General features: G+C 35.5%; 1 protein-coding gene across 1 annotated transcript in view; it reads left to right on the top strand.

The window, feature by feature from the left end:
• GABRG1 (gamma-aminobutyric acid type A receptor subunit gamma1) overlaps positions 1 to 16,133 on the top strand; it is a 57,631-nt gene extending 41,498 nt beyond the window's left edge. The window contains exons 8-9 of the mRNA XM_021524837.3: positions 1,851 to 2,062; positions 6,884 to 16,133. Coding sequence (XP_021380512.1) covers positions 1,851 to 2,062; positions 6,884 to 7,162 — 491 coding nt within the window. The 3' untranslated portion in view covers positions 7,163 to 16,133. The remainder of the gene's footprint in view (positions 1 to 1,850; positions 2,063 to 6,883) is intronic.
• Positions 16,134 to 16,796: the final 663 nt, after the last annotated feature.

The raw sequence follows: 16,796 nt of genomic DNA, 5'->3' as shown, positions 1-16,796 counted from the left end.
ACTGAAAATGGAGAAAATCTGGTTCAGTTTTTTTGGTTGGGTGTTTGTGTTGTTGACATTGTTTTTTTTTGGTTGGTTTGTGCTTGTTTGTTTTTGTTTGGGGGGTTGTTTGTTTGTCTTTTTTTTAGGAGAATGATTCAATTATTATTTAATACCCAGGATATGACATAAAATTTGCAACCAAATTTGCACTTCAAGAAGTTAAGCCTATAATTCACAAAATCTCCTGTTTTTATTACAGACAGTACTGAAGTGGGTTGCAAGTTCTAATACAAAGATTCTGTGTTAGATTCTGTGTCCTAATACAAATTCTGTGTTAGTGTCATCTTGGCTGACCTGTTTAGCATGGCGTCAGTCTGCTGTTTGACTGTTTAGGATTCATGTGCTGCCTTGGAGGAAAGTTGTAGTCCCCACATGAAGCCTGATAAACAGGTACACGGAGTGCACAGGACACAGCTTTGAGCTTAGCAGGGACAGAGGCTTATAGAAGAACTAGTGAGAGCAGTCTGACCTATTCAGGGGGAAAGGTCAAGAGCTGAGAGTTGTATCTTAGGAGGTTAGAGATGTGAGTTAATTTTCCTCATCAGTTGTATTGTTCCCACCCTACACCATTCCCATCCTACAAGATCGTTTGCTACTAGAAGCATGAGCCCATAATTTAGCTCCCTGCCTTTCCCACTGCACTTGTACCACCAGCAAGCCTGCCAGATTTATGAGTTAAGAGAGAAGGTAAGCAAGAATGAGCATGACTCAGTATCCTAATGAAAAGGTAAGGGAAGAAAATCTCAGTCTTGGACCCTAACTTTATATTATTTGAAATTTAGTGAAGAGAGTCTGAAATTTCAAATAAATAAGTGAAAATTACTTTTGATAGTTTTAGACCTTGATGCAGAAATGTCATCAGATTTCTGTGACTGAGTAATCATTGAACATCATTGTGGATTCCATTGTTTTGGTTTGTTGCTTTTGTTTTTAAGAAACTTGTGCATGTAAATAACAATTTATTTGTGTATTCAAGTATTGCTTTTCAAGCAAAAGGTCACACTTTAATTTTGGACTACTATGTAAATGGATTTGCATCTCCCTGAAGCATCAAATAGAAGAAGAAAATGTTAACACCTTATAAATGCTAAACTAATGAAAAGTGGTATAGTTGAGATTTTGAACACATGGCTATTAAGGCAAATTTGTTCTTTTAATTAGCTTGTATGTAAGTGAATCAAAGAAAACATTTTCTATTACTTAAGATACAGGGTTGAGAGCGTATCTGGTAACTTAGACAATGAGACCAGAAAGCTGTGAATGTCATCAAATTTGATCTTCTACATCTTCTTCAGAAGCAGACAGTTTGAAACACTATTCATTTTTCTTTTGTTTACCAAAAGCTTGCAATCATTGATAAATAATACACCTTTTATTTCTGAATGCATCATTCTTAACATTTTAATCATTTGAGCAAAGGGCCTTCCTTGTGCTTATAAAATTTTTGTGCATACTTGTGCCTGTTTTTCTACTGTATTTATGTGTAAGTTTAATGTCAGATTTATAAAATTTCACAAACTTAGTGTCATTGTTTGTTCAGTGTGTGTTGAAAATAGGTGGGATTTAAAGAGAAGGTGAAATGTGCTGCTTTCTCTATGATTCCATGGAGATCCATAGGGATGGATCCTTGCCATAGCATCAATGTACGTGGATGTAATCAGTAGTGAACCCACTGACCCCTCCTGTGGGTCAGTCCTTATATGACTCATCGATTAATTAAGAGCTAATATGATTACCTTTTTTGGTCACAATATGATTTGATTACCTATACATTTCCCTCTTTCTTTCTTTTTTTTTTTTTTTTACAGGGATCACAACAGTGCTGACCATGACAACGCTGAGTACAATTGCTAGGAAGTCACTCCCAAAGGTTTCCTATGTGACAGCAATGGACCTTTTTGTTTCAGTTTGCTTTATTTTTGTGTTTGCTGCCTTGATGGAATATGGCACCTTACATTACTTTACCAGCAACAGAAAAGGGGACAAAGGAAAAGAAAAGAAGGCAAAATCTAAGCCATCAGTAAGTTTAGTCAAACAAACAAACAAAAGAAATAGAGTGGTTTTTATTGTAGCATTCATTTTGAATGACTGCCTCTTAAGCAGAAAAGCTAATGTTCAAAGATAATTAGCACTAATATTTCTTTTTTCGTTTTTTCTGCAGTTGGGAGCTTGTACTAATTTTGTTTAAATACAAGTAGTGAGCAAAGGGTTTAGATGATTTCACATATATGAATGAGGACACATGAGCCTAAGGTGGAGAGTGGGTTGATATAATATTCCATGTCCTTGGTGCTTCTAGAACTGCCCATGAAGTGTGTGCCCGTGGAGATGGTTCTGTAGGGGCACAGTGCTTCTGAAAACAGCACCTGGCAGAGAACCACAGCTAAAACTGTAGCAGTAAAGATAATGTGCATGGATTGAAGGTATGAGGATTTCTTTGGATCTGCATCATCTTACAAAACTTTGCAAAGGAAAAAATGCTTATTATTGGCCAGTATTCTGCATCTCACTACAGAAATTCTATCTTAACTCTTTTCTAAATTGGCTTCCGTGTTTCTTTCTGGTTAAATTAACCTTCTGCTTTTACAAGTTGATTTTTTTATGGTAAACCTCCACACATCTCAGGATCAAGTATTATTCAATTTTAAGAGTCTTTTTGTTTGTGTAGTAAGAATACTGCAATTTCCAATGAATTTATTGTTGGAGGTCAGTACAAATATTTAAAGGTAGTGTGTAAAGTAAGAAAATATTGGAGAAAATAAGAAAAAGGAAAATGTTATAAAGCCCCTTTCCAAATCATCTCATCAATATATGCAGGAGCATACCCAAACCATAATACCAGTTGCCTTTCTGGATGAAGGCTGTATACCAGCTCTGTATGAGGTGGAACAGAAATTGATATGAAATTACAGAAGTAATTGCAGTTATGGAAGTGCAGAAATCCTGTTATGAACCATATCCATTCTGCAACTCATCTTAGCAAGAACCAGTGCACCCATTCTGAGCAGCACTGCTGTGGGCCTCTCTCTTACGGGGGCACAGTGAGGCTGTTGGGGTTTGATTCCAGGAAAAGGAGAACCCTTAGGATTCACCTGGTGAGCTTCTCCAAAGGGATCAGCTGTGCATTTAGGACAAAGCTAGTGAAGTGTTAAATACTTCCCTGTGGTGCCTTGGTCAGACATCACTGTGACCAAGACTCTCTGACTCAGAGAATCCTGCACAGTCAGGAAAACTGGAAAATGGAGAGCTCAGACCTTCTTCCTGTTAGTGGTAGAAACAAATGTGGGCATGACAGAAGGGGCACAATGCAGGCTTTGCAAGGGGACACCTGAGTTATGGGGGTAAAAGGTAACAAGGATGTAGGGGAATCCCAGTGTCAGCACAGCAGATTGAATTTCAGGTTGCTGCTGCAACGAGTTCTCAACAATGCTTGGTGAGCAGGGTGCTGATAGATCTGCTCTTGGCATGCACAGCCCAGAGAAGGCAAAGATATCAGGATGTACTGCTGTATTCAAACCAGGCAGATATTAAAGATCAGCTGCTGACAACTCAAAAGACACTGAAGTAGTTTGCAAGTATGCTCTATTGAATGAAATAATGCCACTTTGTAGAATGTGTTCACACATCACCCATATGTGCAATAATCTGCCAAGTGCTTTGAGATTTTCAGTGCATATGAAAATTTTAAATGCAGAATAATTATGAGATAGAAACTATGAAACTTACTGAATAAATAGTTGGAATTTGCACTAAGATTAAAATTAGCAATCTAATACTAAAATAATGTTTATTTGTGTTTTACTGGGTTATTAAACAATACTTTTTATTTTAAGAAGTTGAAAAAAGAAGTCTTTTTGCACAGAATCCTTTAAACACATTACAGCTAAAAGATCATACAAAGAAAGAGACTGCACAAAGAAAAGGGAGAATTAAATTTAATATACTTAGATGCAAGGATTCTAATTTCAAAACAGTTTTCCTGGTGATGTTTTATGAAAAGCTGTGACTTTTCTTGCTCCAAATAAATAAAGAAGGCATCGAGAAGTCATACCATTACAAATCCTTTTCTTCTTTTTCTTTTTTTTTTCTTTTCTTCTTTCCCTTTATTTTTGTCACAGACTTCGATTAATTCTTTTTTCTTGTAGTTAAGGATATGCAACTCAAAAAAACAGTTGCATTTTAAAATTCAGTTTAATTTCTTCTGAAAACTCATTTACAAGTGATTTTTTCCTTGGGAAACTTGCCTTGCATAGATCTATTTCTACTGCAAAATGCAATGAATGGGTTACTATTCCAGAAACTGATGCCAGTAAGCCACAATAAATGATCTTGTGGAAAAAACTGGCAAGATTTTGCAAGTGATATACAGCAGTTTTATCTTAGAAAATATGTGCTGGCATCATTCAAGAAAGGTAGTATGAATTGGCTTATGCAAATCCACATTAGTAAGGATAATGAGTTTAGGCAGGAAAGATTAAACTTAATTAGTTGTGGATCTTGTTCTGATCATCATTTCACCTGAAATGAATGTATCACCTGTGCCATGATCTCCACAGACAAAGACTTTCTTTTGTACTTGTATTAGTGTTATTGCAGAATAATTGGGTTTGATCCTATCAGAGTGTATTATAAATGATCTCACAACACATGCTGTTTTATCTACAATTTCAGTAGGCATATCCATAAAAAATCAGCATGTACTTCTGTATCTACATGTTGTGGGTGTTTTATTGTTTTGTTTTCGTTCTTTTTTTTCCATTTCTGCCAATTTATATAAAGGCATTTTCTTGTGAGGTGTTGGTCTTTTTTCCTCTTTTCCCTCACATTGCCTCTTACACACATTTTATGTATTTTCTGTAGGTAGTTAAGCCCACAGGATGACTGTGTCTGCCTCTCTCCAGCCACCTCTTCAAACTTGTAATTCAGTAGCTACCTCCAGTCTGTGCTGGTTATGTGAACAGTGGAAAGCCTCCAGTCTGTGCTGGTTATGTGAACAGTGGAAAGCAGTACTATAATTTTTTCCTTCTCCCATGATGTTTCTGTGTGGAGGATTCCTGTTTTACCCCACTAGTAGAAACAACCCATGCCATAAATCTTACATGGGTCAAACCAAAAGTGAGGAAATTTTTGTAAAAGCAGCATAGGTGTGAATCAGAAATAGCCATCTTTCCCTGTTTATCTTCAGCAGAATAAAGACTTTTTCTTAATTTCAAAAAATAAATGAACTTACTTTTCATGTTTTATAAAAACAAGCTCTCTTTGCAATGCCTCAAATTAGGATAGAAGCATGTAACTCCTGTTTCTTAGTATTGTCAGGATTTTATCATAACTGAGAAGAATAATGAGGTCCTTCAGGATGATAATTAGCTCCCTAAGTCATCATGTATAATAAGTTTTGAAACAGCAGTCTGTGTGAAACTTTCTCTGGTAGAGACACTTATTAAATAAAGCTATTTGAAAACATGGTGGATATTGCACTACATTAACACCATGCCTTGGGATATTGGGTAAAAGGTCTCTGAAGCAAAAGAATGTCACCTTAACAATGTATAGGGGTCTGTGTACTGGCCAAAGTAATTCCCAGGAAGTGGGACAAGAGGACTTTAAAGCATAACAAGAAACTAGATGCTGGCTTCACACTTTCCATATTTTTTTCATGTGTTTTCATTGTCTATCATACATAATTGGTTAATATTAGATTTTCTTACTGCTTCCTTTCCTGCTGTTTTCGCCCTTACAAGAAAAAATATGAAGAGTATAGAAAAGAGAGAACACAATATAAGAGTAGAGTTAATGTAACCTTTCTCTTTGGTCTGACGATCTTAGAAGAGATGCCAAATGTGGGATGGGGTTGAGTACGTTGGAAGAGGATTATGGAATAGTTTAAGACAGCTGTGAGATTTAGAAAGAGAAGATAAAGGACAGATGAAAAAAGAGGGTATATTTTGAAACAATCAGGAAAACAAGAATGATGAATATAAAACTGGAGAAACAAAGAAGTAAAAGGGGAAAAGGTGGGTTGTGTTAGTGTAAGTAAAAGGAAGGTGGAAACACAAAAGTCACAAGTAAGGGAATAGCAGGCACTATATATACTAGGCAATAAGCCACCCAGATTTTTTTGAGAATAATAACATATTACACTGAGTTTTTATCAGATACAAGAAGGTTGTTATGCCCACAGAAAGTGAAAGTAAGAATTAAGCACTAAATTTATCAGTGACTTGAGTGGCCTTCCCCTAAGGAGTTGTGTCTTGGATTCTAAAGAGAGGGTGTATTATATAGGGATTTAACATCTGAGAGTTAGATGTCGTAGCCTGGCCATACATGTCTAAATCTGTTAAACTTCACCAGTGATGCTGTGCTAGACCCATTAGCCTTCTTATTATTGTGTAAATGTAGCTTCGAGAAACACATCTAGTCTCCTAAAGGCTCCAAAACATGGGGGGACCATCCTTCCTTTGTTAGTGGTGATTACAGCCTGCTTGTGGACTTGGTTGTGACCCAGTTGTCAAGAAGTGACTGACTTCAAAATGTTTGTCTGTGTTGTGTAGATGGGATCAGCTAACCCTGTCTGTGTAACTAATTATCTACTATTCCCAAATCCCAGCACAACCCAATTTTCACTGTGGCAGGTGAAAGTAGTTCATGATCTATTGCTTGCATGGGCTAATTACACGCGGTTCATAATTTTCTAAGCTTTCCAAACTGTTTTCTTTAATATAAGAATTTCTCTATTTTGTGCTGAAGGTGATTATATTGCCAGGGAAAGCCTATGGAATTATTTAATATGAGGATTAAAACACACAAAACTATATTTTCTTTTTTTTTTTTTTTTTTTAAGAAACCACCTGCAATTGCTGTTCGACCTGGATCAACACTAATTCCAATTAATAACATTAATCATCTCCCTGAACGTGATGATGATTATGGATATGAGTGCCTAGAAGGAAAAGACTGTGCTAGTTTCTTTTGTTGTTTTGAAGACTGCCGCACAGGATCTTGGCGAGAAGGAAGAATACACATCCGTATAGCAAAAATTGACTCCTATTCTCGAATCTTCTTTCCAACTGCCTTTGCATTGTTCAATCTTGTTTACTGGATTGGCTATCTTTATCTGTAAATTTCATAGGTTTGACAAACTCAGAAAAAAGTACTAATTGAATAGTCATTAATATTTTAACTGAGCAAAGATTAGAGCTGGTCCAAAATACTCAAATTTTTTGTATGCTTTAAAAATTTGAAACAATAAGAGGAAATATGATGATGTAGTCTCCCTCTTGTGATCAGCTGCAGAACTGATACTGGTATTTTTGAAGAGAACATTTTAAAATAAATACCCCTAAGATTTATCATTCTTGAACACGCATATATACATTTTTTTCCAGCTCTAAGAAAATACAAAATCAGAGGCTATGCTATTTAACTGAACTATCCTACATAAGCTCTCAATTTTAATTCTAAATGACAATGCAGAAGGATTTTGTAGCATCTCTTACACCTTTACAAAGAAAGCCTTAATTAAATGGGATTAGTTACTCTCATCCATTTCATCCTTAAGGTGATGATTTTATTAATCCCTAATTTTGAAAAGTTGAAATGTAACATTTCTCTTTTCAGCCATTTGTTCTCTCCAGTATGTTAAAAAAGTGTGATTAGATGGTAATTAATCAATTCAGATTTATACAGAATGCAGATATAAGACCAGCAAGGAATGGATATATCAAAACACCCAAGGATAATTCTGAGCTTGTCTTATTCTGACCATGTATAGAGACTTTTGGCTTTCAACCTTAGATTACATTTTTATCTGTGCTCCATTTTCTGTTACTTCATTGTTGTGAGTTCCCAAAAGTTGTCCAAGAGGTCTACAACTTTCAGAAATTTTTATCCAGCTGCCATTGCCTGCTCATTTAATAGAAAACAGATGTGTTGGCTCAGATTCTGGCCATTAAGCATAATGATCTTCACATACTCAGTGTTGGAGAAAAAGTCATAACCCTGCATTTGAAAGAATTTGTATCAGCAGAATTTGGAAGACCTGTAACAGTGCTGTATTCATTGTACTCATATCACTGTGTTAAAGCCCCAGTCCTAAGAGTGCGGTGTGTGGTCTGCTCCCCTTTGCACACAGCATGGTTTTGTAGATCTGGTTTGTTACTGCACATGCCTCTCACTGAGCCAAAGCCAAGGATTAAGGTATTGAATGTGTGGTATGGATTGCTGGGCAATTACCTTCTTGATGTTTGTTTGTTTCTACTGGAAAAGATGTGTTATGGAGGGGGAGTTAAAGTAATCCTTATGCATTGATGAATCTTCTCCAAGATGGGATATGTCCCCCCAAAATCATAGGAGCAGTTCTCCATCCCTTCTGTGGTGAGAGCTTTGGTAGAAATTCTTCAGTAGTAGTCTTTCTGAATTGACCTCTTGGTGTTGACTATTTCTGCCTGGCAGCATTTGATATCTAATTTCTATTTCTAAACCCATTGTCTTCATTATGGAAAAGTGCAGTCTTTTCCCCTTTCTTAAAAAGAAACTGGTCAGTCTCAAGTGAGCTTGCAAAAATCACTGTAAAATTAATATATGCATTAAGTAAAAGTTGGCATTACACAGAAGACCTTACAGATTTTAAAGAGGATTAATGGGATTAGTATTTGGCTGTAGGTAAGGATATTCAGTACTAAAGATAAAGACATGATTAATAGCTAAGAATAGAAAATGTTACATTAAGGGCTCCCCCTTTTCCCCCCAATATTTCTGTTGAATATGCTCCCACCTCTGAATTTCTCAGAAAGAATGACTATATTTATAGTCTAGTTGGTACCAGGTATAGTAAGATATGATATACAATACACATTTCAAAGGAAATGTTATTCCAGTGTTGAGCCCTGAAGTTTAATAGAGAATGTGCAGTTGTAGTGGAAGTGTGACAGAAATCCAATTTTAATGAAAACTTTATTTCAGTATTTAGCTGATGAAATATAAGAGTTCTTGAGAGCAGAAAGCCCAGATGATGAGTATGGCTGGCATTATTTGTGATATGACCTTTCTGAGTACCAGCTCTTCTGACTGTTGGACGGAATATAGAAGTGCAGTACCATTAACACTGATCTGCTATAATTTATTGGCTTTTTAGAGTCTCAATTTCATAAAATGTTCAGTCCAAAAGAAACATGTCAGTTTTTATTCCATAATGTAGGTTGATGCTTTCTGACAGCATGCTGAACATTCCTCTGTAGGAGGGATGAAGGTGGCTTCAGCAGTACATTGGATATGTGCTTGAAAAGCAGTCAGCTTGCTGAACAGTGCAAGGCACAGATTTAGTGAGTTCCCGAGTTTCATTAATTCACCTTTAAACAAAGGAAACTTAAAATAATTTGGCACCTCACAAGAGGAAATACAAATTTCACAGCCTGCTCTCCTCTGGCTCATCTAGTTAGCTTTTTCTATTCATGTGGTTGTCAGTTGCCAATCAGTCTCCAGTGACTGAATTGGAGAAGAGAAAACATTCAAAATTGGCAAGGGATGGATAAGAAGTCTTTCATCTCTAATTTCTATGGAACAATGTAATGGAGTATTAAACCTATTGAGTGTTATGGCTGTTTGGCTTATGGATACACTTGCTTCTGTCTGTTGACAAACTTTTCTGTGTACTTCATTTGCTTCTGATGAAATAATTTTAGTTTCTCATAGTACTGGGAGTGCAAATAGGAATACGATTGCAGTGAACTATATCATGGCATGTAATAAGTGGATTATTTTAGTCCTATGATTTTTTTTCTAATTTGCATGTAAACACTTGGTTACAAGAAATCTAAGTGATACTTTTTAAAATGACAAAAACCAGACAGTATAATTGAATGGAGTTAGATGCTGCGATCATTTTTCAAACTTACCTAGATAAAAAGTTTGCTTACTCCTAGCTGGGATCACATTTTTTGGGAGTCATATTATGCTGACCATTACTGCATAAGCACACACTTAAACATATTCCTAATTACTACTGTTACTAAACCAGAACTCAGAAAAGGGTGTTCTTATGTACTGTCATAAAGAGTGATGCTATCATGAATCAATGCCATTAACACATGCTTAATTTGCACTAATTTCAATAATGAGTGTTCAGTAGTTCAAATAATTGAACATTAAGGATGTGAGCCAGAGCCTTTTCAATAAGAGATTTTCTCATTGAAAAAGAGGGACGTAAGAGGAGAAATTGCTGTAAAGGCAGAGAGGGGCAAAAATTCTGGGAAAACTCTTTTATACTGCACCTATCTTTGGCTTCTCTTGAAATGTATTTTTCAAAAAAGAGACTTTTCCTTGATATTTCTGTATTAGTGTTTACCAGTTGTCTGTTTTAGTAGTGAATACAGATCAGTGTGTTATTTTTTGGTAAGGTTCTGTCTATGATTGTACCCCACTGATCTTTAGTGCATGTCTTCTGTGTCTGAATAAATCTGTTTTATGTAGTGGCAGTGCGACCAAAGCATGAACTCTGGGTAATGTATTTTATATTCACATGTTGATGTGTTTCAAAGACTTTAACCTTATCCAATTTTCTGTTATTCAGAGATATAGATTGTGTAAGTCTTTGAAAGAGAATCACCTTCAACAGTATTTTTATAACTTTCTCTTCTTTATTTGGTATGGTAGTAGAACATTTGTTTAAAATTGATATATGAACTGTGTTTTGTAATTTGCAAACACCTTACAATTGAAAGTGAACAGGAGGAGTCTGGATTTAAATATCTATCTGCCTAAAGTAAGATATGTTAGATTTAATTGTATCAGTCATAATTTCTGTCTACTGTTTCCAAATAGCTGAGAACTAGTGCAAATAGCAAATACATTTTTCTGTTAGTATAAATATTTTTGTAGAATTCATTGTAGTTTCTCTCAGTTGTATGTTAAATGTGATCTTTCATGTATATGAAATAATACTGCATTTTTTAGTCATTATAATAGATGGAAAAGATAGAAACTAATGGGAAATTCCACATCTGAAAAATAAAAAGCCAGGAATCAGAAAGAATTACTGTGCTTCTGTTCCTAAAAAAGCTCAGTGGATGTCCACATGCCTCATGAATGTGCTTCAGGAGGAGACTGACTCACAGGAAGTGGTAGAATAGTGTCCAGACTGTAGAAAAGGCTTTTGCATTGGTTCATGCCATGGATTTCCTACAAAAATGATTCAAGTGGAGGAAAGGAATAGATCTGTCCTCGTTTTTTCAGTGATCTCTTGTTTTTGCTTAATTTCAGTCAGCAACAGCAATTCTAATGCTCTGTTGTCAGATGAAACAAAATGTGAAAAATTATCTTTACTTTACTCTTAGTTAGAGTTAGTATTTCCCACAGGTGGGTAGGATCATCTAACTGAACACACAAGATTATGACCAAGTTTTTCTCTAAGACAGGTGGCGGGAGTTTGCATCTGGAGGCTGAAGGATGGCTTGTTGTGATGGGCATTTTTCATTCAGTTGAGAACCTGCACTGAAAACTGGTGGGAGGAAAGGAAACAATGGTATGAGGGAAAGATTGATGGTGGCAGTGATCCTAGAATCAAGTTACATGTATCTGAATGACTTATATTTAGTTCATAGGTTTCTCAGTGGTATTTGTGATAATGCCCTTGATTTCCTTGCAATATAATTAAATATTTATAATGTTTTAAATAAAAAGGAAAATATTGTATTTCCTATGCAGTAACTACAGACTGAATGAGCAATAGAATATTATCTTGAATATTCTGGTGAAATGTTGAACAGAAAATAGAGATCAGGTTGAATGAGAAAAATCTTTTTTTTAAATCTTCATGTATTATTAGATGTAAAAGCATTTTTTAAATTACTGATTATTAATTAGTGCAGTAGGCACTGGGAAAGGCCTAGTACCCAATCTAAATTGCTATTAATCCCCTCAAGGGCTAAAATATTTGGGAATAGAAACTTGGCTCAGACTGCACTCAGTTATCATCCCCTATTTCCATCAGGAATTGAGAAAGATGAATTGTGATTATGCCAAACATAAACTAGATAGCTGGGATGCTCCAGGGAGGTTGGTTTCTGGTTAAAAGGAAGGGTCATTTCTGCCTGAGACTGTCACAGTTATTTTTTGGATGTTATGATACTAGTGAAAAGGCAGCAAATAAACTTTTGATTTTACTTACTGGTAAACCTCACTGAGAAAGCCAGAGAGCTTTAGCAGAAATCTCAAATTACTCTTGGAGACAGGAGATTGGCTAAAACTGAAGCAGACCAAATGATACAGCCCTTTCTACCTTAGCTGGGTCCTGTTCACCAGTAATAGGCTGATTCTGAAAAAAAACTGTGACAGTGTCATGGTATTTTAAGGAAAAAAAGTCTGTAAAATTCTTATTCCTCTTGTCTGTGACTAATTTTGCTCTGCCTGCAGACTGTGCTTTTGGCACGTCAGTCTCACTTTAACTGTGTGAGGAGAGCCATGGGGGATGTAGGACAGAAAACCTGTAAACTGTTCTACCTTGTTCTTTCTCAGTTCCTTTTCTTAGTCAAGAAAAGATGTTCAGAAGGGTAGGCGTATGGCATGTGCAAATGAGGACAATTTTTCTACTGACAGCAGGGCCTGAGTCCCACTGACAGGATCAAGAGGGATGAGACTCTGCTCACAGTAATAAGGCTTCTCTTTTGTAATTCTTTGTAGTACCTACTTTTCAATACATCACTGCAGGCCTACCTGAGATTCAAAATATTTTTTGGGTTGGAAGTAATTATTTTGTGTGTTTCTGGTAACACACAGTAATGCTCTGTGTGTTTCATACAATGTCTTTATCATCAGGGTTTGAGCATTGCTGAATTCAGAAGGAAAAGTTTCCTCTTGAAGTTTCCTTGTCCAGGCATTACAGGTAGGAGATGTCTTCCTGCCAAACATTGGAAAAGTGATTTTCAGTTGATCCTGCTAAGGAGGCAGACTGGCTCTCTGGGGTGGCATTAGGATTCCTACGTCATTTAGACCTGAGAAGGTTGAAGGAGTTTAAAGGCAGCACTGTTAATGACCAGCACTGCCTCTACAGAGGATGCATTACTTTTGCCAATTTGATATTTAAAAACAAAATCCAAAACTGTTGCCGTGGGTGGAAAATGAGGATGAGTCATCATTTAACTACAGATATATATTTCCCCTTGAATTGTTTTTCTTCCTTAGGAAGATGGTATATAGGAGTCTTTTGGCTTGTGAAATAATTCAGAAAAGAGGTGATGACCACTTTAAACACTGAAGTCATGTTAGTCCATCTGCCAACGATGGTCTAAGAGCAGTAGAAAAGAAAGAACTTGCCCTATAGTTCAGATTTCCCAAGAAGGATAAATATGGAAATTTGCATATTCATAGGCCCAGTATTAATATATAATCTGTGTTCACACTTAAGTCACCGAAAAAATCCTAATGGTTTGTGAGTATTCACAGTATCTTTTGTATTTCCCACTGTTGCCCACTACAAACACTTGGACTCTTTGTCTGAACATGAAGAGTTGTGTTGTGATACCTTTACTTACATTTTAAATTGCTATAGATTATGCTTCAGAATCTGGTAGTCTCATGGTGATTTCTATATTTTAAAAAATGAATATTTTTACTTAATTTATCCAAGCATAATACTGCTATAATTTTTATTTCCCTGCATGAAAGTTTCACAAACAATTGCAGTTTATGGTCTGATAACATTTGTTGATTTATGATATGTCTCAGTATTTACCATATTGAGGGTCCAGTATTCAAATGCATGACAATCCAAATATCTGTCTTGCCATCTATAGTTCACATAATGTTTCAGTTACTCAGGCTTCGCTTCTTACTAGTACATCCTTGGTTTTTATTCAATATTTTAAAAAAATGATGATATTTTTAACTACCTAAGTGAATATTTATACTATGCATTTAATTTGATAGCATTTTGGCACCAATGGACAATGTTGCAATATTATGCATCAGTGTTCCTTTTAAAGTTATTTATTAATGCCCTTGTGGATAACTTATTTTAAGAAATATGGAATATAAGATTAATGCTGTAATTCTCTGTGCTGCTTCTAAAGTTTATATATAAAGTATGTGATACTGAAGCAAATTTATTCTTCCATTAGAGTTTTCCTTCCAAAAATATCCTTAGTTGGGGTATTATTTTTATTTTTATTATCATTGCTATTATTTTTATTATTATGGTGATATTTACAGTTCTATTTAGTTATTTGGCACTTTTCCAGTAGTTTTGGAATGTATTCATCCATTATTATATTCAATTACCTGGAAACATCAAGGCATCCTCACAGTCTTTCAATGTGATTAAGCCATGACTTCTTCAGCCTCTCTTAAAATGCCATAATCTTTTGTGTGCAATACCAAAATGAAAGCATTTTCAGGTATTAAATTGAGTTTTACTTGCTTTTCAGTTTTGAAAAAGTCTGTCTGCTGGGTTATAATGAAACACTGATATAATATTTTTTATATTTGACAATACTATTAATGAGCATGGCTGAACCAGAAGACTTCAGAGGTGATAAGCAGATGATGCTCTTGGCTAAATCCCATGTACAGCTACAATGGGCATTACAGAAATTACAATGGCAATGGCAACAATATATATATATATATATATATTTATATATATATATATATATATGTAGACTGGAAAGCAAGATATAAGAACGTATACATCAGTTTCTGATTGTCATTTTAACAAGCTTCCTCCTGCCAATAAAATTTATGTTCTAAATGTGACCAAAAAGGTCAAAAAAAACCCCACTTAAGATTTGTGCATTTGGAACATAGGAGTAGTTCAGAAGCTTAAAATAATTACAGGTTTTTGTTTGATGGGTCTTGTGGATTAAATTTTTAATTTTACTCCTTTTTACTGAAGAAGAAAGAGAGAAGAGATGGGCAATGGTATCACTAAAGGTAAATATGAAAATACCATCTAGGTGAATAGTAGATTTTCTACATATTTGGAGCAGATATGGAGCAAATTTCCTCATTTACTTCTGCATTTGCAGAATAGATGGATTCTGCTATCTGTTTTCAGAACTCTGCTGATATCATGGTAAAAGATTGACTCAGAATTTTTTTTTTTTAGTATACTCTTAGATTTTGGATGCCTTATTTTCTGATGTGCAGTTTAAGACATGAAAGAAAAAAAAATTCTTTTCAGAAGTTTAGCCCTTTCTAAAAATTATCCCTTGAGCATTCAGCTTCAAGTACTTCAAAAATAGTAACTAGGCATCACTGAGTGTTTGAAATAAATTAGATTGCTATAGAATAGTGCAGAAAGTTCAATTATGGTTCAAGGCTAGAATTTTGTAGCCTTTGGGGGAATTTTCTTTCTTTTTTTTTTAAAATTTTGTTGACATGTGGGGAGATGTGAAAGCAAAGAGACAGATTTCATCCTATGGTTGCTTGGTTTTCTTTTGTTTTCAGCAGCATAGCTCATGCAGTATCGCTGCTGCTAAAAGCTGATTTTATGGAAGTGCAAATGAGACTTTTAGACTGGTAAAAAGAACACTAATAACAAGCTCAGAAAGGAGGTGTTTATGGCCCTCTATCAGAAGGGGCTTGGAGACACAAGGCTTTGGAAACAGAAATTCTGAAGTAATGTTATGAGAAAGAGTTGGATTATAAGGACCTCTAGAGAAAAAAAATATCAGAAACCTTTTATCAGAAGACTAACAGTGGTTTGAAGGATAGGTTTTATGGTTCATAACTCTACCGTGAATGTTAATGTCTATTGAATTGTCATATAAATGTTGCACTAGTCCTTGTGCATTGAAAGGAAATGTGCTTGCACCCTGGTGCATGGTTCATACAGATGTTACTGCAATGTAATCTGTAATCTTCTAAATGTAAAATTCTGAAAGCCATAGTCTTAAAAAAAATAAATTTATGCCCCACCATTGAATAACGTGTTCTGTGCAAAATTAATAGATGTTTGTATTCTAATGTCTCTTAAATTGATAAGAATCAAGAGAGTTTCAACACTGAATTTTGTGAAGCAGTTGTAATGCACTTGTTTATACTGTATCTGCTGTGAAGTTGATTAGTTACACTGTGAAAAAATAAATAGTGCCTGGCTACTTACTTTCTTATGCTATTTATTCTCTATATGCCATGCATTCTTTTCTCTTCAAGACAATTATGACAATGGTCATTCTGGTGAAAACAGTTTTACACATTGCGCTTATATACAACAATCCTTTATTTGCTTCTCTTTCCTTCTTTTGATAATAATGTAGGAACAACACGGTCATGTCATAGAAATAAAGCTCTGGAACTAAAATCCAGTTTTATCAACCATTTTATTTGGGACCAGTTTTATAGCTGATAAATATGTCCTACTTATAACTGCCAAGAGAAGTGGTTTTACTCTCCCACACAGCCCTTTCACTTTGGCCAGACCTGGTGCTTGGCTAATACCATTCTCCCATTCCAGAATCCCTCATGGCCATGATGTGTGTCTCCCTCTTCTTTGTTCTGTCATTTTAGGAAAAGTTGTAATGCTCTATTAGATGTGCTTCAGGTCAAGGAGCAGGGCTCATGCTGAAGAAAATAACCAGGGGAAAATCCTCATTGTTCACAGGATCTGCCTGTGTCATCATCCTCATGTAGTCAGTCCCAGGAAATATTTCTAATGCATTCTAAACTGACTGTGGAAAGGTGGTGAAAGAGGGATTCAGTCAACGTAAAAATCATGGGAAAGGAGTCAAAGATGTTTAAAGTCTCTGGTAGTTCTGGAAAAT

The sequence above is a fragment of the Lonchura striata genome, chromosome 4 (genome assembly GCF_046129695.1).
Source record: "Lonchura striata isolate bLonStr1 chromosome 4, bLonStr1.mat, whole genome shotgun sequence".
NCBI classification, from domain to species: domain Eukaryota; kingdom Metazoa; phylum Chordata; class Aves; order Passeriformes; family Estrildidae; genus Lonchura; species Lonchura striata.
The sequence above is the reverse complement of the archived record's forward strand: the minus strand, read 5'-3'. Positions and strand labels throughout refer to the sequence as shown.